Source organism: Oncorhynchus clarkii, chromosome 3 (assembly GCF_045791955.1).
Source record: "Oncorhynchus clarkii lewisi isolate Uvic-CL-2024 chromosome 3, UVic_Ocla_1.0, whole genome shotgun sequence".
Lineage (NCBI taxonomy): Eukaryota > Metazoa > Chordata > Actinopteri > Salmoniformes > Salmonidae > Oncorhynchus > Oncorhynchus clarkii.
Window position 1 is genome coordinate 2,616,043 of NC_092149.1, and position 21,894 is coordinate 2,637,936.

Genomic DNA, 21,894 nt, shown 5'->3' on the forward strand with positions numbered 1-21,894 from the left:
CTGGACCAGAACCCATCTGGACCAGGACCCATCTGGACCAGAACCCATCTGGACCAGGACCAGGGCCCATCTGGACCAGGGCCCATCTGGACCAGAACCCATCTGGACTATACAGGGAATAGGGTGCCATTTGGGACGAATCTTTCGAAAGGATTGTGCTGTCACACACAAGTGTACTTCTTGCATATCCCAACTCCCCCGAGACACCTGCAGGGAGTGGGGTCACGGTCAGGGTCACCATATCCCAACTCCCCCGAGACACCTGCAGGGAGTGGGGTCACGGTCAGGGTCACCATATCCCAACTCCCCCTGAGACACCCGCAGGGAGTGGGGTCACGGTCAGGGTCACCATATCCCAACTCCCCCTGAGACACCCGCAGGGAGTGGGGTCACGGTCAGGGTCACCATATCCCAACTCCCCCTGAGACACCCGCAGGGAGTGGGGTCACGGTCAGGGTCACCATATCCCAACTCCCCCTGAGACACCCGCAGGGAGTGGGGTCAAGGTCAGGGTCACCATATCCCAACTCCCCCTGAGACACCCGCAGGGAGTGGGGTCACGGTCAGGGTCACCATATCCCAACTCCCCCTGAGACACCCGCAGGGAGTGGGGTCACGGTCAGGGTCACCATATCCCAACTCCCCCTGAGACACCCGCAGGGAGTGGGGTCACGGTCAGGGTCACCATATCCCAACTCCCCCTGAGACACCCGCAGGGAGTGGGGTCAAGGTCAGGGTCACCATATCCCAACTCCCCCGAGAGACCTGCAGGGAGTGGGGTCACGGTCAGGGTCACCATATCCCAACTCCCCCGAGACACCTGCAGGGAGTGGGGTCACGGTCAGGGTCAACATTGTACAGAACCCCTGGAGCAATTAGGTTTACAGTGCCTTGCTCAAGGGCACAGCGACAGATTTTTCATCTCTGTTACTGGCCCAACACTCTAACCACGAGGCTACCTGCCATCCTGAGGGATAATGTTTCCTGCATTCATACAACAATAAACAGACACCATTAATATCTCACTAACCCATAAGGGTATGAACATGTTTGACATGATATCTACAACTAGTGATGTAAGATGTAAAAGAAATGGACCAGCCACATCTAATTCTAGGACCTGTCTGTCTGTCTGTCTGTCTGTCTGTCTGTCTGTCTGTCTGTCTGTCTGTCTGTCTGTCTGTCTGTCTGTCTGTCTGTCTGTCTGTCTGTCTGTCTGTCTGTCTGTCTGTCTGTCCGTCTGTCCGTCTGTCTCTGGGTCTCTGTCCGTCTGTCTCTGGGTCTCTGTCCGTCCGTCCGTCTGTCTCTGGGTCTCTGTCCGTCTGTCCGTCCGTCCGTCTGTCTCTGGGTCTCTGTCCGTCTGTCTCTGGGTCTCTGTCTGTCTCTGGGTCTCTGTCCGTCTGTCTCTGGGTCTCTCTCCGTCTGTCTCTGGGTCTCTGTCCGTCTGTCTCTGGGTCTCTGTCCGTCTGTCCGTCCGTCTGTCTCTGGGTCTCCATCCGTCCGTCCGTCCGTCCGTCCGTCTGTCTGTCCGTCCGTCTGTCTCTGGGTCTCTGTCTGTCTCTGGGTATCTGTCTGTCTCTGGGTCTCTGTCCGTCTGTCTCTGGGTCTCTGTCCGTCTGTCTCTGGGTCTCTGTCCGTCTGTCCGTCCGTCTGTCTCTGGGTCTCCGTCCGTCCGTCCGTCTGTGAGCCCAGTTCTCAGATCTTTCTCCTGAAGTATACTATCTCACTTGTGCACAGCTTCCCACACATTGAATGAAAAGTGTTGTATTGGTGAGTTTATGGGCTGGACTAGAGGGAGATCGTATGCCAGTCCTTTCCTTTCAGATCCATGAAGGGAAGTGAACAAGTGCACACTTGGAAAGAAAGAACAGAGAATTGGCAAGCAGGGCAGAGAGAGGCCTTTTAGGAGCCTGGCAGTAGAAGTGTTGGATGTACAGGGTGGCAAGGCCGACCAGCCAGCAGGCACAGTCCCTCGGCCCCTCTGAGCCCCTCTCAGCCCCCCCTACACCCCGCTGAGCTCTCTCTTTGTTGTGGACACACAGAGACGTCTTTGTCTGACCCAGTGGGCCCATTCAGGTCTCTGGCTGCCTCCTCACACAGAGGGACACTTCACTTTCTTTTCACGTTGTTGTTGGAGGGCTGGAGCTGAGGCTGGGCCTGGGGATGAGGATCGTACGGTCCAGGCTTGGTGCCGTTGCTGCTGCTGCTGCTGCCTCTTGGTTTGTGGCTCTGGCTCAGTACAATCACAGTCAGAATACTGATGATGTGAATGTGGAAGTACATTGACCTACAGGGGGGAAAGAAGATGTGATGAAATGCTACTGAAACCAAAACACCAAAGATGGACAGAATAAGAGAAAAGGTAGAGATGACACACTTGTCCTCCATAAAGACAACTGACGGTAGAGATGACACACTTGTCCTCCATAAAGATAACTGACGGTAGAGATGACACACTTGTCCTCCATAAAGACAACTGACGGTTAGAGATGACACACTTGTCCTCCATAAAGACAACTGACGTTAGAGATGACACACTTGTCCTCCATAAAGACAACTGACGGTAGAGATGACACACTTGTCCTCCATAAAGACAACTGACGGTTAGAGATGACACACTTGTCCTCCATAAAGACAACTGACGGTAGAGATGACACACTTGTCCTCCATAAAGATAACTGACGGTAGAGATGACACACTTGTCCTCCATAAAGACAACTGACGGTTAGAGATGACACACTTGTCCTCCATAAAGACAACTGACGGTTAGAGATGACACACTTGTCCTCCATAAAGACAACTGACGGTTAGAGATGACACACTTGTCCTCCATAAAGACAACTGACGTTAGAGATGACACACTTGTCCTCCATAAAGATAACTGACGGTAGAGATGGCACACTTGTCCTCCATAAAGACAACTGACGGTTAGAGATGACACACTTGTCCTCCATAAAGACAACTGACAGTTAGAGATGACACACTTGTCCTCCATAAAGACAACTGACGGTTAGAGATGACACACTTGTCCTCCATAAAGATAACTGACGGTAGAGATGACACACTTGTCCTCCATAAAGATAACTGACGGTTAGAGATGACACACTTGTCCTCCATAAAGACAACTGAGGAACATTGTGTCCAGGGCTTATTAATAAGATAATAGAACAATAAGCTACATACGACCATCATCGTTAAAGAGACACATTTGACCAGTAAGGAAAAAATAACCTAAATGAATGTTCACCTGTAGTACTGCATGGTAGGTTCTACTGCCAGCAGTAGGAAGGGCATGACGGTGTAGCAGATACACAGCTGAGTAGCTGCCCAGGTCACTACGTCATAGACGAGCTTCACAGGATGAGAAGACAGGAAATACTGCCGGACGTTCTTACGGACCTGCGGTGTGGGAGACAGGAGAGAGAACACAGGGATGGTCGGCCCTGGGTGAGGCTGAGATGATGAGACACGTGAGGTGAGTGCTGTGTGTGTGTGTGTGTGTAAGTGTGTGTGTGTGTGTGTGTGTGTAAGTGTGTGTGTGTGTGTGTGTGTGTGTGTAAGTGTGTGTGTGTGTGTGTGTGTGTGCGCTGTGTGTGTGTGTGTGTGTGTGTGTAAGTGTGTGTGCTGTGTGTGTGTGCTGTGTAAGTGAGAGAGTGAGTGAGGAAGACAGCGAGAGAAAGAGAGCGAGAGAAAGACTCACAGCTCTGTCAGTGTGATGGGTACAGCAGTAATAATGGTACTCACAGCTCTATCTGCCAGTGTGATGGGTACAGCAGTGATAATGGTACTCACAGCCCTGCCAGTGTGATGGGTACAGCAGTGATAATGGTACTCACAGCTCTATCTGTCAGTGTGATGGGTACAGCAGTAATAATGGTACTCACAGCTCTATCTGCCAGTGTGATGGGTATAGCAGTAATATTGGTACTCACAGCTCTAGCTGCCAGTGTGATGGGTATAGCAGTAATAATGGTACTCACAGCTCTTGCTGCCAGTGTGATGGGTATAGCAGTAATAATGGTACTCACAGCTCTAGCTGCCAGTGTGATGGGTATAGCAGTAATAATGGTACTCACAGCTCTTGCTGCCAGTGTGATGGGTATAGCAGTAATAATGGTACTCACAGTCCTGCCAGTGTGATGGGTACAGCAGTAATAATGGTACTCACAGCTCTAGCTGCCAGTGTGATGGGTATAGCAGTAATAAAGGTACTCACAGCTCTATCTGCCAGTGTGATGGGTATAGCAGTAATAATGGTACTCACAGCTCTAGCTGCCAGTGTGATGGGTATAGCAGTAATAAAGGTACTCACAGCTCTAGCTGCCAGTGTGATGGGTACAGCAGTAATAATGGTACTCACAGCTCTAGCTGCCAGTGTGATGGGTATAGCAGTAATAAAGGTACTCACAGCTCTATCTGCCAGTGTGATGGGTATAGCAGTAATAATGGTACTCACAGCTCTAGCTGCCAGTGTGATGGGTACAGCAGTAATAATGGTACTCACAGCTCTTGCTGCCAGTGTGATGGGTACAGTAGTAATAATGGTACTCACAGCTCTAGCTGCCAGTGTGATGGGTATAGCAGTAATAATAGTACTCACAGCTCTAGCTGCCAGTGTGATGGGTACAGCAGTAATAAAGGTACTCACAGCTCTAGCTGCCAGTGTGATGGGTATAGCAGTAATAATGGTACTCACAGCTCTAGCTGCCAGTGTGATGGGTATAGCAGTAATAATGGTACTCACAGCTCTAGCTGCCAGTGTGATGGGTACTGCAGTGATAAGGGTACTCACAGCTCTATCTGCCAGTGTGATGGGCACCGCAGTGATAATGGTACTCACAGCCCTGCCAGTGTGATGGGTACAGCAGTGATAATGGTACTCACAGCTCTATCTGTCAGTGTGATGGGTATAGCAGTAATAAAGGTACTCACAGCTCTAGCTGCCAGTGTGATGGGTATAGCAGTAATAAAGGTGAAGTAGTATCCGGGGTAAACTCCATGCCATAGAGCTGACAGGATGAAGGTCAGAGCTGTGGGGTAACGGGGAGCACGGTCGTAACACACACTGAAGAGAGAGGAGACAGGATGAAGGTCAGGGCTGTGGGGTAACGGGGAGCACGGTCGTAACACACACTGAAGAGAGAGGAGACAGGATGAAGGTCAGGGCTGTGGGGTAACGGGGAGCACGGTCGTAACACACACTGAAGCGAGAGGAGACAGGATGAAGGTCAGAGCTGTGGGGTAACGGGGAGCACGGTCGTAACACACACTGAAGAGAGAGGAGACAGGATGAAGGTCAGGGCTGTGGGGTAACGGGGAGCACGGTCGTAACACACACTGAAGAGAGAGGAGTTATAAACAGACCTGGGTCAGATATATTGTTATGCAGTTAACAGAATAAAATAAACATTCATGAATGTACAGAAAATTGGTTTTGTACTAATGTTATGCATATGTGGACATTATCTTGGTAGAATATCTTGGTAGAATATCTCGGTAGAATATCTCGGTAGAATATCTCGGTAGAATATCTTGGTAGAATGTCTCGGTAGAATATCTCGGTAGAATATCTTGGTAGAATGTCTCGGTAGAATATCTTGGTAGAATATCTTGGTAGAATATCTCAGTAGAATATCTCGGTAGAATATCTTGGTAGAATGTCTCGGTAGAATATCTTGGTAGAATATCTCGGTAGAATATCTCGGTAGAATATCTTGGTAGAATGTCTCGGTAGAATATCTCGGTAGAATATCTTGGTAGAATATCTCGGTAGAATATCTTGGTAGAATGTCTCGGTAGAATATCTTGGTAGAATATCTTGGTAGAATGTCTCGGTAGAATATCTCGGTAGAATATCTTGGTAGAATGTCTCGGTAGAATATCTCGGTAGAATATCTCGGTAGAATATCTTGGTAGAATGTCTCGGTAGAATATCTTGGTAGAATATCTCGGTAGAATATCTCGGTAGAATATCTTGGTAGAATGTCTCGGTAGAATATCTCGGTAGAATATCTTGGTAGAATGTCTCGGTAGAATATCTTGGTAGAATATCTTGGTAGAATATCTCGGTAGAATATCTCGGTAGAATATATTGGTAGAATGTCTCGGTAGAATATCTTGGTAGAATATCTCGGTAGAATATCTCGGTAGAATATCTTGGTAGAATGTCTCGGTAGAATATCTCGGTAGAATATCTTGGTAGAATGTCTCGGTAGAATATCTTGGTAGAATATCTTGGTAGAATATCTTGGTAGAATGTCTCGGTAGAATATCTCGGTAGAATATCTTGGTAGAATGTCTCGGTAGAATATCTTGGTAGAATATCTCGGTAGAATATCTTGGTAGAATTAATACCTACGTTTTAAGCCAAACACCAGTCTGAATATTCCAGTTATCTATGAACTTCTTGAAGCTAGTTGCTGTCTGCAAAAAGAGAGAGAGTTCAATATTAAACTTCAAGACATTTTCAATAATTCTGCAAAGCTAAAAGTTCAAAAAGTGTTGTTGTTGTTGTTGTTTCCAAACGTACCTCAATCCCCCAGATACTGATGTTGGAGATGAGGTCCCAGGACACCTGTCCAGCTTCATCCACACCTTTAAAACCATAACCTGCTGCGTTGTTGATGGCATCCGCTGTTGGGACAAACACATGAATGGAAGACTGAAAGGATGAATGAACTTTCCCCAGTATTAATGAATGACTGAATGAACTTTCCCCAATATTAATGAAATTCCCCAATATTAATGAATGAATGAACTTTCCCCAATATTAACGAATGACTGAATGAACTTTCCCCAATATTAATGAATGAATGAACTTTCCCCAATATTAATGAATGGTCCCCAATATTAACGAATGACTGAATGAACTGTCCCCAATATTAACGAATGACTGAATGAACTTTCCCCAATATTAACGAATGACTGAATGAACTTTCCCCAGTATTAATGAATGAATGAACTTTCCCCAGTATTAATGAATGAATGAACTTTTCCCAGTATTAATGAATGAATGAACTTTCCCCAATATTAATGAATGAATGAACTTTCCCAGTATTAATGAATGAATGAACTTTCCCCAGTATTAATGAATGAATGAACTTTCCCCAGTATTAATGAATGAATGAACTTTTCCCAGTATTAATGAATGAATGAACTTTCCCCAATATTAATGAATGAATGAACTTTCCCCAATATTAATGAATGAATGAACTTTCCCAGTATTAATGAATGAATGAACTTTCCCCAATATTAATGAATGAATGAACTTTCCCCAATATTAATGAATGAATGAACTGTCCCCAATATTAATGAATGACTGAATGAACTGTCCCCAATATTAACGAATGACTGAATGAACTGTCCCCAATATTAACGAATGAATTAACTTTCCCCAATAGTAATGAATGAATGAACTTTCCAATAGCCAACACTACACTGGGTGGGTGAAGCCTCACCTAAAGTCCAGGCGAAGTAGAACTTGGGTCTAGCGGCTTGTATAGAGAAGAAGGCATACGTCAGTCTGGTCAGGAAAGGTGCCTCGTTGACGAAATGGCTGTCAACGTTATATGTGACGGGGAACGCTTTGGTGAGGGTCAGGAACAAAACCATGCACACACCACAGATCAGCAGTTTACGTGTGACAGCAGCCTGAAAACCAGAGGGAGAGAGTCAGATCGTTCATGGCCATCAGGGAAACTACTTTTTAATGAGCCAGGTGAGTCATTTAAAACACATCTTATTTGGCAAATAAAACACCTGATAATATGCTGCTATGTTGTTAGTAGTGTAATTACATTGTTATTATACACATAGAAGATAAACTTAATGGCAATATAGTTTCTGAAAGAAAGTACGTACTCTACTTGTACCCAGTCTTACCATAGGTGAGGGCTCTGGGACTAACATGACTCTACTTGTACCCAGTCTTACCATAGGTGAGGGCTCTGGGACTAACATGACTCCACCTGTACCCAGTCTTACCATAGGTGAGGACTCTGGGACTAACATGACTCTACTTGTACCCAGTCTTACCATAGGTGAGGGCTCTGTAACTAACATGACTCTACTTGTAGCCAGTCTTACCATAGGTGAGGGCTCTGGGACTAACATGACTCCACCTGTACCCAGTCTTACCATAGGTGAGGGCTCTGGGACTAACATGACTCCACCTGTACCCAGTCTTACCATAGGTGAGGGCTCTGAGACTTTATCATATCCATTCTGTCCAGTGTTGGACGCTGAAAGCCTCCTCAGCCTCCTCTGAATGTGTCTCCCCTCTATAAAGTCTATGTAGTCCTTATAGTGACTGCAGGGTCCCACCAGGATACTGAGGAAGTTCAGGTTGTAGCTCAGGTATTCTATCAGAGATGGTTTGGAGCTGGAGGTAGAAGAGAGGAAGAAAGAGACATTGGAGACTGTAATCAGACAGAGACAGAGAGAGAGACAGAGACAGAGAGAGAGAGAGAGAGAGAGACAGAGAGAGAGACAGAGAGAGAGAGACAGAGAGAGAGAGACAGAGAGAGAGAGAGACAGAGAGAGAGCGAGACAGAGAGAGCGAGACAGAGAGAGAGAGAGACAGAGAGAGAGAGAGAGACAGAGAGAGAGACAGAGAGAGAGCGAGACAGAGAGAGAGCGAGACAGAGAGAGCGAGACAGAGAGAGCGAGACAGAGAGAGCGAGACAGAGAGAGCGAGACAGAGAGACAGAGAGAGAGAGAGACAGAGACAAAGAGACAGAGAGAGACAGAGACAGGGAGAGACAGAGAGACAAAGAGACAGAGAGACAAAGAGACAGAGAGACAAAGAGACAGAGAGACAAAGAGACAGGGAGAGACAGAGAGACAAAGAGACAGAGAGAGACAAAGAGACAGAGAGAGACAGAGACAGAGAGACAAAGAGACAGAGAGAGACAGAGACAGAGAGACAAAGAGACAGGGAGAGACAGAGACAGAGAGACAGGGAGAGACAGAGAGACAAAGAGACAGGGAGAGACAGAGACAGAGAGACAGAGACAAAGAGACAGAGAGAGACAGAGACAGAGAGACAAAGAGACAGAGAGAGACAGAGACAGAGAGAGACAGAGAGACAGAGAGAGCTCGTAACTTATGATGTATTGGAGCTGACTGTAGAGGATAGGAAAGAGAAGGGACATTGATTGATCATGCTTTGCGGCAGGTAGCCTAGTGGTTAGAGTGATGGGCCAGTAACCGAAAGGTTGCAAGATTGAATCCCTGAGCTGACAAGGTAAAAATATGTCGTTCTGCCCCTGAACAAGGCAGTTAACACACTGTTCCTAGACCATCATTGTAGAAAATAAATAGTTGTGTATGTAGATGTGTACGGTAGATGTGGATGGTAGATGTGGATGGTAGATGTGGACGGTAGATGTGGACGGTAGATGTGTATGGTAGATGTGTACGGTAGATGTGTATGGTGGATGGTAGATGTGTACGGTAGATGTGTACGGTAGATGTAGATGGTAGATGTGTACGGTAGATGTGTACGGTAGATGTAGATGGTAGATGTGTACGGTAGATGTGTACGGCAGATGTGGACGGCATATGTGGACGGCAGATGTGGACGGTAGATGTGTATGGTGGACGGTAGATGTGTATGGTGGACGGTAGATGTGTAGGGTAGATGTGTATGGTAGATGTGTACGGTAGATGTGTATGGTAGATGTAGATGTGGATGGTAGATGGTAGATGTGTAGGGTAGATGTGTATGGTAGATGTAGATGGTAGATGTGGACGGTAGATGTGTATGTAGATGTGTACGGTAGATGTAGATGGTAGATGTGGATGGTAGATGTGGATGGTAGATGTGTATGTAGATGTGTACGGTATATGTGTACGGTAGATGTGTACGGTAGATGTAGACGGTAGATGTAGACGGTAGATGTGTACGGTAGATGTGGACGGTAGATGTGTATGGTAGATGTGTACGGTAGATTTGTATGGTGGATGGTAGATGTGTACGGTAGATGTGTACGGTAGATGTGTACGGTAGATGTGGACGGTAGATGTGGATTTGTACGGTAGATGTGTATGGTAGATGTGTACGGTAGATGTGCACGGTAGATGTGTATGTGTATGGTAGATGTGTACGGTAGATGTGTACGGTAGATGTGTACGGTAGATGTGTATGGTAGATGTATACGGTAGATGTGGACGGTAGATGTAGATGTGTATGGTAGACGTGTATGGTAGATGTGTACGGTAGATGTGCACGGTAGATGTGTATGGTAGATGTGTATGTGTACGGTAGATGTGTACGGTAGATGTGTATGGTGTACGGTAGATGTGTATGGTGGATGGTAGATGTGGACGGTAGATGTGTATGGTAGATGTGTACGGTAGAGTGTATGGTAGATGTGTACGGTAGATGTGTACGGTAGATGTGGATGGTAGATGTCATGCTGTGGATTTCAGAAGTCTACATAACCTATGTTCCTGTCATCAACACTGAGCCAACGCACACTGCAAGGCATGTCTATGGAAGCCAACGCACACTGCAAGGCATGTCTATGGAAGTTAAATGTATATACCGTAATGAATACATACTCTACAGCATGGAGCCTCTGATTGGCCGTGAGGTCCTCGCGCTTTTTACACATACCTGGAAACCGTGGAGAAGTAGGGATGAGAGAGATATCGGTTTTAATCAACCCAAACATAAAAAGAACAAAGACAAAACCCACAGGATGTTGTAAGGAAACGAATAAGAGGATCCCTTACGATCCCCTGGACATTCCTTACCATCATGCACTTGAAAAGCTAACATAGTGGTTTTCTGGGTAATTATCATCAACGGCCTGAAGGGAGGAAACACAATATTTAAGTTGAACGCTCACTGAGGACATTAACAGGGACAGAAATGGAATGTGAACAGCATTTCATTACAGCCTAACTGTACATGAGGAATAAATTAGCACTCATTCTTTGGTGCTTTTCATTCAGACGTTTACATAGAATAACCTCTTTGTTGGTGTGACACATGCAGGAACACACACACGCTCTGTGCGAGAGCATGGCATGCACTTACAGAGAGAGAGTGAGTGTGTGTGTGTGTGTGTGTCCTTTGTATGGTTGTGTTACGTGAGTCGTAGTCAACAGATACTGACTGGCATTGTCAGGTCAAGAACGCTGGCATCAGAGGATGTGACACACACACACACTATTAGGGAATTAACCTACATACCATGCTACCATGCTGATCTTAAAATATATATTTAACTAGGCGAGTCAGTTAAGTGCTAATTATTATTTACAAATGACGGCCTACACAGGCCAAACCCTAACCAGGATGACGCTGGGCCAATTGTGCCCCATCCTATGGGACACCTGATCACGGCCAGTTGTGATACAGCCCGGGATCGATCCAGGGTCTGTAGTGACACCTCTAGCACTGTGATGCAAGTGCCTTAGACCGCTGCGCCACTCGGGAGCCAGAAATTGATTCTAGAACCCATCTAAAACAACCATATGTTCTACATTACATCACTACTATGCTGATTGATTCTAGAACCCATCTAAAACAACCAGGTGTTCTACATTACATCACCACTATGCTGATTGATTCTAGAACCCATCTAAAACAACCAGGTGTTCTACATTACATCACTACTATGCTGATTGATTCTAGAACCCATCTAAAACAACCAGGTGTTCTACATTACATCACAACTATGCTGATTGATTCTAGAACCCATCTAAAACAACCAGGTGTTCTACATTACATCACCACTATGCTGATTGATTCTAGAACCCATCTAAAACAACCAGGTGTTCTACATTACATCACCACTATGCTGATTGATTCTAGAACCCATCTAAAACCAGGTGTTCTACATTACATTACAATAGAATATCACAATGTGTTAACACTGTGCACCGTATTTCAAAGTGTATGAGATTGGAGGTTATAGTCTAAGCAGAGGCACAGTGAGAAACAGGGCTGATAGTAGCCAGATGGACTGAGAAAAAGCAGAGCAACAGACGTGAATGGAGCATCAGATCCCAGTGATGGTGCTGTCTATCCAGTCAACAGCAGTACAGTGTGATTCAGCTCATTCACCATTCAGCCTGCCTGCAGTCTGCAGAGAAAGCACAGTTTGTTAGCGAAGGTTAGCATTGATTAGGGTTAGGAGTAGCATAGTTAGCATAGCATATAATAGCATAATTAGCATAGCATATAATAGCATAATTAGCATTAGCATTGGCAAAGAATAGCAACAGTATAGCAGGCATGGCAGCGGCAGGTACTGTTAAACTAACTGACTGTTTTATCAGCTGTATTGTTTGTTTAGGGCAGTGCTTCACAATCTCTGCAAGAACCAAGAAAACCTGCAGATAACAGACAGAAACTAACCAGGGGGGAGTGGCAGATTCAACATGGCGAGAGAGAGAGAGAGAGAGAGAGAGAGAGAAGGAGAGCGAAGGAGATAGAGAGAAGGAGAGAGAGAAGGAGAGAGAGAGAAGGAGTGAAGGAGAGAGAGGAGTGAAGGAGAGAAAGAAGGAGAGAGAGAAGGAGAGAAGGAGAGAAAGAAGGAGAGAGAGAGAAGGAGAGAAGGATAGAGAGAGAAGGAGAGAAGGAGAGAGAGAAGGAGAGAAGAGAGAAGGAGAGAGAGAAGGAGAAAGAGAGGAGAGAGAGAAGGAGAGAGAGAAGGAGAAAGAGAGGAGAGAGAGAAGGAGAGAGAGAAGGAGAAGGAGAGAGAGAAGGAGAAAGAGAGAGAGAAGGAGAGAGAGAGAAGGAGAAAGAGAGAGAAGGATAAAGAGAAGGAGAGAGAGAGAGAGAGAGAAGGAGAAGGAGAGAGAGAGAGAGAGGAGTGAAGGAGAGAGAGAAGGAGTGAAGGAGAGAGAAGGAGAGAGAGAGAGGAGTGAAGGAGAGAGAGAGAGAGAGAGAGAGAGAGAAGGAGTGAAGGAGAGAGAGAGAGAGAGAGAAGGAGTGAAGGAGAGAGAGGAGAGAGAGAGAAGGAGAGAAAGAAGGAGAGAGAGAGAAGGAGAGAAGGAGAGAAAGAAGGAGAGAGAGAAGGAGAGAGAGAAGGAGAAAGAGAGAGAGAAGGAGAAAGAGAGAGAGAGAGAAGGAGAAAGAGAGATAGAGAAGGAGAGAAGGAGAGAGAGAGAAGGAGGAGAGAGAGAGAAATGAGAGAGAGAGAGAAGGAGAAGGAGAAAGAGAGAGAGAGAAGGAGAAAGAGAGCGAGAGAGAGAGAAGGAGAGAGAAAGAGAGAGAGAGAGGTGGGAACAAATAAATTAATCTAGTAAGACATACAAATCTAGAAAAAAACCGAGGTTAAAGAAGGCTGAGACTGAGGAAAAAAGTGAGTTGGATAGTGCTGTCACTGTGCAGATTAAAGCAGTGAGTCAGCTGATTCAGTACGGACTGAGGAAGCTCTAATGCAGACCCTTATCTGTATTCTGTACCATGTAAAAACACATTCCATGAAAACCTCAATAAACACTAACTAATTCCACAATCCAGTAATCAGTGTTGTGTTCAAGATCAAAGACGGAGCGAATCGAGACCGGGAGGGGGACTAGGGGTCTGGGACCGGGACCGGGAGGGGGGACTAGGGGTCTGGGACCTGGAGGGGGGGGGGGGGGGGACTAGGGGCCTGGGACTGGGAGGGGGGGACTAGGGGTCTGGGACCGAGTCAAGACCGAGACCGGGAGGGGGACTAGGGGTCTGGGACCGGGACCGGGAGGGGGGGACTAGGGGTCTGGGACCGGGACCGGGAGGGGGGGGGGGGGGGACTAGGGGTCTGGGACCTGGAGGGGGGTGGGGACTAGGGGACTGGGACTGGGTCTGGGACCAAGTCAAGACCGAGACCGGGGGGAACTAGGGGTCTGGGACCGAGTCAAGACCGAGACCGGGAGGGGGGGGGGGGAACTAGGGGTCTGGGACCGGGAGGGGGGGGACTAGGGGTCTGGGACCGAGTCAAGACCGAGACCGGGGGGAGGGGGGACGGGACTAGGGGTCTGGGACCGGGAGGGGATGGTCGGACTAGGAGTCTGGGACCAAGTCAAGACCAGAACAATGAGAGTCCAATTCAAGACCATCATAGTAATTTTGTCAAATCTCCACCATTATAAGAGTTGAAAATGTCCAGTATTTCTGTGTTCATATTTCAGAACAACATGTGGTTGTACACATTCAGTATGATAAACAACAACATGTGGTTGTACACATTCAGTATGATAAACAACAACATGAGGTTGTACACATTCAGTATGATAAACAACAACATGTGGTTGTACACATTCAGTATGATAAACAACAACATGAGGTTGTATACATTCAGTATGATAAACAACAACATGAGGTTGTACACATTCAGTATGATAAACAACAACATGTGGTTGTACACATTCAGTATGATAAACAACAACATGTGGTTGTACACATTCAGTATGATAAACAACAACATGTGGTTGTACACATTCAGTATGATAAACAACAACATGAGGTTGTACACATTCAGTATGATAAACAACAACATGTGGTTGTACACATTCAGTATGATAAACAACAACATGAGGTTGTATACATTCAGTATGATAAACAACAACATGAGGTTGTACACATTCAGTATGATAAACAACATCATGAGGTTGTACACATTCAGTATGATAAACAACAACATGAGGTTGTATACATTCAGTATGATAAACAACAACATGTGGTTGTACACATTCAGTATGATAAACAACAACATGCTTAGGACAAATAGAGCAACACGAACCCAAACAGGTCTATAACAGATACAAAGGCTGTTACAATTTACCCAGGTCTCCCCTTACCAATAGTAAGGTCACATCTTTCACACAATTGGAACAACATGGCTACTTACCCAGAGAAGTCTGTTGAGAGGATCCCATAGTTATAGATGAAGACTCTGCTCACCTGACACACTGCGAGGTAGCTGACGGCCATGATCATAGTATACCTGGAGGAGACATTTAAATCAGATCGAGAACACGGTCGTGATCATAGTATACCTGGAGGAGACATTTAAATCAGATTGAGAACACGGTCGTGATCATAGTATACCTGGAGGAGACATTTAAATCAGATCGAGAACACGGTCGTGATCATAGTATACCTGGAGGGGACATTTAAATCAGATTGAGAACACGGTCGTGATCATAGTATACCTGGAGGAGACATTTAAATCAGATCGAGAACACGGTCGTGATCATAGTATACCTGGAGGGGACATTTAAATCAGATTGAGAACATGAAGCTACAGAGTAGCATCCTACATCCCTCCATTCTGTATACTTCTGGCCCTTCTTTGGACACTGTGTTAACTAACCTCCAGATGAGCTTCAATGCCAAACAACTCTCCTTCCGTGGCCTCCAACTGCTCTTAAATGCTAGTAAAACTAAATGCATGCTCTTCAACCGATTGCTGCTGGCACCCTCCCGACCGACTAGCATCACTACTCTGGACGGTTCTGACCTAGAAAATGTGGACAACTACAAATACCTAGGTGTCTGGTTAGACTGTAAACTCTCCTTCCAGACTCACATTAAGCATCTCCAATCCAAAATTACATCTAGAATCGGCTTCCAATTTCACAACAAAGCCTCCTTCACTCATGCCGCCAAACATACCCTCGTAAAACGGACCATCCTACCGATCCTTGACTTCGGCGATGTCATTTATAAAATAGCCTCAAACACTCTACTCAGCAAACTGGATGTAGTCTATCACAGTGCCATCCGTTTTGTCACCAAAGCCCCATATACTACCCACTACTGTGAACTGTATCCTCTTGTTGGCTGGCCCTCACTACATATCCGTCACCAAACCCACTGGCTCCAGGTCATCTATAATACTTTGCTAGGTAAAGCCCCACCTTATCTCAGCTCACTGGTCACCATAGCAACACCCACCCGTAGCACGCGCTCCAGCAGGTATATCTCAATGGTCACCCGCCAATTTCTCATTTGGCCGCCTTTCCTTCCAGTTCTCTGCTGCCAATGACTGGAATGAATTGCAAAAATCACTGAAGCTGGAGACTCGTATCTCCCTCATTAACTTCAAGCACCAGCTGTCAGAGCAGCTCACAGATCACTGCACCTGTACATAGCCCATCTGTAAATAGCCCATCCAACTACCTCATCCCCATACTGTTATCTTTGCACCCCAGTATCTCTACTTGCACATTCATATTCTGCACATCTATCACTCCAGTGTTTAATTTCTAAATTGTAATTACTTCACCACCATGGCCTATTTATTGCCTTACCTCATTTGCACACACTGTATACAGACCTTTCTATTGTATTATTGACTGTACGTTTGTTTATTCCATGTGTAACTCTGTGTTGTTGTTTGTGTCGCACTGCTTTGCTTTATCTTGGCCAGGTCGCAGTTGTAAATGAGAACTTGTTCTCAACTAGCCTACCTGGTTAAATAAAGGTGTTCTCAACTAGCCTACCTGGTTAAATAAAGGTGTTCTCAACTGGCCTACCTGGTTAAATAAAGGTGTTCTCAACTAGCCTACCTGGTTAAATAAAGGTGTTCTCAACTAGCCTACCTGGTTAAATAAAGGTGTTCTCAACTGGCCTACCTGGTTAAATAAAGGTGTTCTCAACTGGCCTACCTGGTTAAATAAAGGTGTTCTCAACTAGCCTACCTGGTTAAATAAAGGTGTTCTCAACTAGCCTACCTGGTTAAATAAAGGTGTTCTCAACTAGCCTACCTGGTTAAATAAAGGTGTTCTCAACTAGCCTACCTGGTTAAATAAAGGTGAAATAAAAATAAATAAAAACTCATATTTAATATGTAATTCAGATTGAGAACATGTAGCATATATGTAGTATATATGTAGAGTAACATCCTACATCCCTCCATGCTAAGAATGAGTGGCGCTTTTAATGAATGACACCTTTTTCATGTTTTAGTCTGGCAGTTCCTCATCTGCATACGGGAGAAAGATAAACTACGAGGTGGAATGGATCGTGTTCATCTTAGCAATCACCTTCAAGTACAACTGGAGATGGACAGTACGCACACATGCTGTAGGGTGAAACGTGGTCTTTTAGCACACAGTAACCCACAACCCAACGACCCATCTTTCTTTGACTGGAGTGGGCGAGGCGATGGGCGATGGCACAAGGGAACAATGCCGTCTCTATCTAGACTCCTCCAAGGAATCCCTAATGGAAAACCTCAGCAGTGTTACTGTTCTGTTTTCTACCTACATTCATCACATTCCAGGACCTAAACACGGACAGACACACAGACAGACACAGAGACAGAGAGACAGAGAGACAGACAGACAGACAGACAGACAGACAGACAGACAGACAGAGTGACAGAGTGACAGAGAGAGAGGAGAGAGAGAAACAGACAGACAGACAGACAGACACAGAGAGAGGAGAGAGAGAGAGAGAAACAGACAGACAGACAGACAGACAGACAGACAGACAGACAGAGAGAGAGAGAAACAGACAGACAGAGTGACAGAGTGACAGAGTGACAGACAGCCAGACAGACAGCCAGACAGACAGCCAGACAGACAGAGAGAGGAGAGAGAGAACCAGACAGACAGACAGACAGACACAGAGAGAGGAGAGAGAGAGAGAGAAACAGACAGACAGACAGACAGACACAGAGAGAGGAGAGAGAGAGAGAAACAGACAGACAGACAGACAGACAGACAGACAGACAGAGAGAGAGACAGACACAGAGAGAGGAGAGAGAGAGAGAGAGAAACAGACAGACAGACAGACAGACAGAAAGACAGAGACAGAAGGATATAGAGAAAGAGACAGTCTGGTCCAACTCCCACTTCCTATCTAGCTTAACTTGTCATCAACATGTTAGCAAAGAAGGACCCACGTGGTTAAGATGTTATTACAAGTGTCTGCATGGGAGACATGATGGTGTGTGTTTACCTGTGAATGTTGTGGATGTCAGCTGTGACCAGAATCCTGTAGCACACCATCACCAAGACGGAGATATGGACTGCATACCTGCAGCGACCAAAACAACACAAAACAAAATCTAGGTTACTGTTAAAAACTGGGTGATTAGGACTAAACTGGGTGATTAGGACTAAACTGGGTGATTAGGACTAAACTGGGTGATTAGGACTAAACTGGGTGATTAGGACTAAACTGGGTGATTAGGACTAAACTGGGTCCATCTGTTGTAGTGTCCTCCATTCAACAAAGTGACCCGACCATTGTTTTAACCTGTATACCCTAATCTAGGTTACTGTTAAAAACTGGGTGATTAGGACTAAACTGGGTCCATCTGTTGTAGTGTCCTCCATTCAACAAAGTGATCCGACCATTGTTTTAACCTGTATACCCTAATCTAGGTTACTGTTAAAAACTGGGTGATTAGGACTAAACTGGGTCCATCTGTTGTAGTGTCCTCCATTCAACAAAGTGATCCGACCATTGTTTTAACCTGTATACCCTCATCTAACCAGTGCACCAGAGTGATCCTTACCAGCCGAAACAGAATATGACAAAGGAGAGGCCAAAGAGTGTGGCGACGGCATGTCGGACCACGGGGCTGGAAAACTGAGGGTTGAGGTAAAGACGGAACCAGAAGGATGCACCAAGGGCAAACACCTGACATGCCAAGAAGTTCACCTGCATCGGAGACATGACGCCCCCAGACATGAGATATTGACAAGACTCTTACATGCATTCATAGTGTGTGTTTTTGCCTTAGGACAACAGAATCTTTCAATTCTATGAATTCTATTCTGCGTTTAGTTTGGATACAAGCAGAATGTCTCTAGATATACTTATGCAAATGTAATGTGTAAATGCCAAGTCAGATGACCAGAATGTTGTCATGTCATTCCAGGGTTATGGCAGGACAAGACACTTAATACGATCATTTTACATTCAAATAACTGACTTTAATTAAGCAAATCGATGTTTTTTCCCCCCCTCATTTTGGAAAAGTGTAGATTACCTGATCCAATGGGAATCCAAAGAAATCGCTGACTGGAAGCAACCATTTGGAACCGGTGGTTTTAAACGAAGAGGTTGTCAACTCGTCCATTATGCATGGTAAAGGTTTGAAGTCGCTCCTCCGTAAAAAGAAAGAAAGAAATGTTTACCAAAGAAATAAATAAAGCGCTTCTACAATCTCATTGCTGTTCATTGATTGAAATACATCCCGAGCATTTATGCCGACTCAAGAAAAACTCGACGTCCTCTCTGTGCAGTCGTAGTTAACAACAATATGCTATTGTGACAGATGGCAAATATGCGAGAATTAGTGCTGACTGCTGATATAGCCAGTAGCCTACCAAGGCGTGGTACAGAGCTGTCAGTTGTATCACGGACTGAGGCAGGAGCAACAGGAACAGTAGGTGGCAGATGGGATGGCCCCCTCCCCTCTAATAACTCTACATTATCCCACCTACTGATCTAGTTTCTGAACGTGACACAGTTGTGTTGAATGTTCACAAGGAGTAGGTCGCAGGGTTGGGGGTGTATTCCAGACAATTCAGGAAGTACATTGAAATTGAAATTGAAGTTTACTTTCTGAAATGACTGGAATTGAAATAGAATCCCAAAAGCTAGTGGTCCAAGGCTATTATATATATTTTTATTTTTCAATTCGTTTTTATTGCTTTTCGTTTTTAAAATTTTTGACTTTGAATTCAGTTTAATTTAATTTAATTTTCAAATCTGATTTGATCGTTTTTATTTAGTTTAAGTTGTATAATAAAATGTTTTTAAAAAAGTGTTATATTAATTAGTTTCAGTTTCAGTGTTAGAAAAAAGGCTGTATCGTTTTTTTGTGACGTCACTTCTTTCAATTTGCAGGGGGGGGGGGGGGGGCAGTAATACACAAGGTGTGGGTCAAGTCATAATTTTATTTTTTTTATTTTATTTCACCTTTATTTAACCAGGTAGGCTAGTTGAGAACAAGTTCTCATTTGCAACTGCGACCTGGCCAAGATAAGGCATAGCAGTGTGAACAGACAACACAGAGTTACACATGGAGTAAACAATTAACAAGTCAATAACACAGTAGAAAAAAGGGGAGTCTATATATACATTGTGTGCAAAAGGCATGAGAAGGTAGGCAAATAATTACAATTATGCAGATTAACACTGGAGTGATAAATGATCAGATGGTTATGTAAAGGTAGAGATATTGGTGTGCAAAAGAGCAGAAAAATAAATAAATAAAAACAGTATGGGGATGAGGTAGGTGCAAATGGGTGGGCTATTTACCAATAGACTATGTACAGCTGCAGCGATCGGTTAGCTGCTCAGATAAGTCAGGTTAGCCCTTCTCATTCCACATCCCTTTTGATTAGCTGAGGTGATTTGGTCAAGTGTGAAACACTCTATCGAGAAACAGTTGATCATTGAGTTGCTATATGGTTTTGGTAACATTGACCACTCAACTTAATTATCATTCAAAAATAGCTTTACAAATACACACTTTACTGTTAGTTGTTTCACCACAGGTTTCCACAGAGGTTTAGGATGCAACACAGCTTCAAACCAGCAGATTGGCTTTGTTCCCTCCGAGTTTCCATTAGCTCAGGGAAGTGCAATGCAGAACACCTCCGTGTGAATATGTTAAAACACTACGTTTTATGTGTATTTGTAATATCATTTTGGGGTGATATAAAAGTAGAATTTCTGCGGTTTCCAAAAACATATTGCATGCGGTTGATAATTAATGGTCAGCCAAAGCGTCGAGACAGTTGTACACTTTGACCCCGCTGTGGTCAATTGTTAAAATTAGAACCCTGTGACCTTGTGGCATTGGGCTCTCAAGAGATTGACAGAGGTATGTTCTTCATTTGCGCTGTAATTTCAAATATATAAAATAGGAACATTGCATTCGACAGCGTCATCAATGGCTGAACTTGTAGGGCCAGATGACGCAGGACATCATTGTAAATAAGAATATGTTCTTAACTGACTTACCAAGTTAAATAAAGGTTAAATTAAAAATATATATATATTATAAATGGCTTTACTAATTCTGATTTAGTGAAGGGCACCCCCTGCTGTATAGTGAAGGTAGTGCACTACATTTCAAAATGACTAAAGATAATTGTTTATTTGACACCATCACTGGGGCATGACAATACAGAATCCCCTCATTCTGTAAATACAGCAGTTTCACGTGTTATCAATAATTAGTTTAGATGTAGGGGGGTCAGACACTCCACAGGGTCAAAGCATTGGATGTGCTGTAAAGCAATACATAGTTTAGATGTGAGACGGTCCGGGGTTTAAAGCATTGGATGTGCTGTAAAGCAATACATAGTTTAGATGTGAGACGGTCCGGGGTTTAAAGCATTGGTTGTGCTGTAAAGCATGAGGGAAATTCCCTTGTCTTTTGTGCACAGCAATAGTCAACAGACTAGCAAACAATCATAACATCATTAAGCCTGAGTGCCAGTCTGTGTTATTACGTATTGCAAACTCATTGTCACCTATTGCCATGTTTGGCTCGACAAGGACAGAAATGGAGTCGGGCAAGAACATGATTGTATGCATGTCTGAAAGGCAATGAAAGTAGCAGCAGCAGTTTGTAAAACGATTCTAGTAAATGCACCAGCATTTGTGAATGGCAAACTAGCTTTAGCTGCCATAAACTCACCAAGTACTAAGCCCATTTTAAATAAAAAAATAAAAATAAATAATTCTACAAAATTCTGCATAGTTTATAAAAGTCAGTTTAGTTTACGTTGTATGAAAAAATTCAACCGGTTTGATTATTTTTTTTCGCTGACATTATATGGACACGTTGATTGCGTCTGACGTGTCCAGTTTCAACTGTCCAATGAACGCGTGCCGCCTAATCTTCTATAATGTCATTGGTCAATAAACTAGGGAACGTACATAAAATAGGTGGAGTTATGACTTAGTGTAACCAATCG

General features: G+C 44.6%; 1 protein-coding gene across 1 annotated transcript; it reads right to left on the reverse strand.

The window, feature by feature from the left end:
- Positions 1–1,576: 1,576 nt before the first annotated feature.
- On the reverse strand, positions 1,577–19,323 carry LOC139405633 (lysophospholipid acyltransferase 1-like). Its single transcript, XM_071148050.1, has 13 exons — positions 18,948–19,323; positions 18,471–18,616; positions 17,909–17,986; positions 14,850–14,945; positions 10,759–10,814; positions 10,564–10,618; positions 8,188–8,380; positions 7,458–7,650; positions 6,530–6,633; positions 6,359–6,423; positions 4,933–5,065; positions 3,248–3,399; positions 1,577–2,287 (listed from the first exon to the last, which is right to left on the reverse strand). The coding sequence occupies exons 1-13, from the start codon at positions 19,035–19,037 to the stop codon at positions 2,110–2,112; spliced, it is 1,539 nt and encodes a 512-aa protein (XP_071004151.1). The 5' UTR covers positions 19,038–19,323; the 3' UTR covers positions 1,577–2,109.
- Between the last annotated feature and the right edge of the window lie 2,571 nt (positions 19,324–21,894).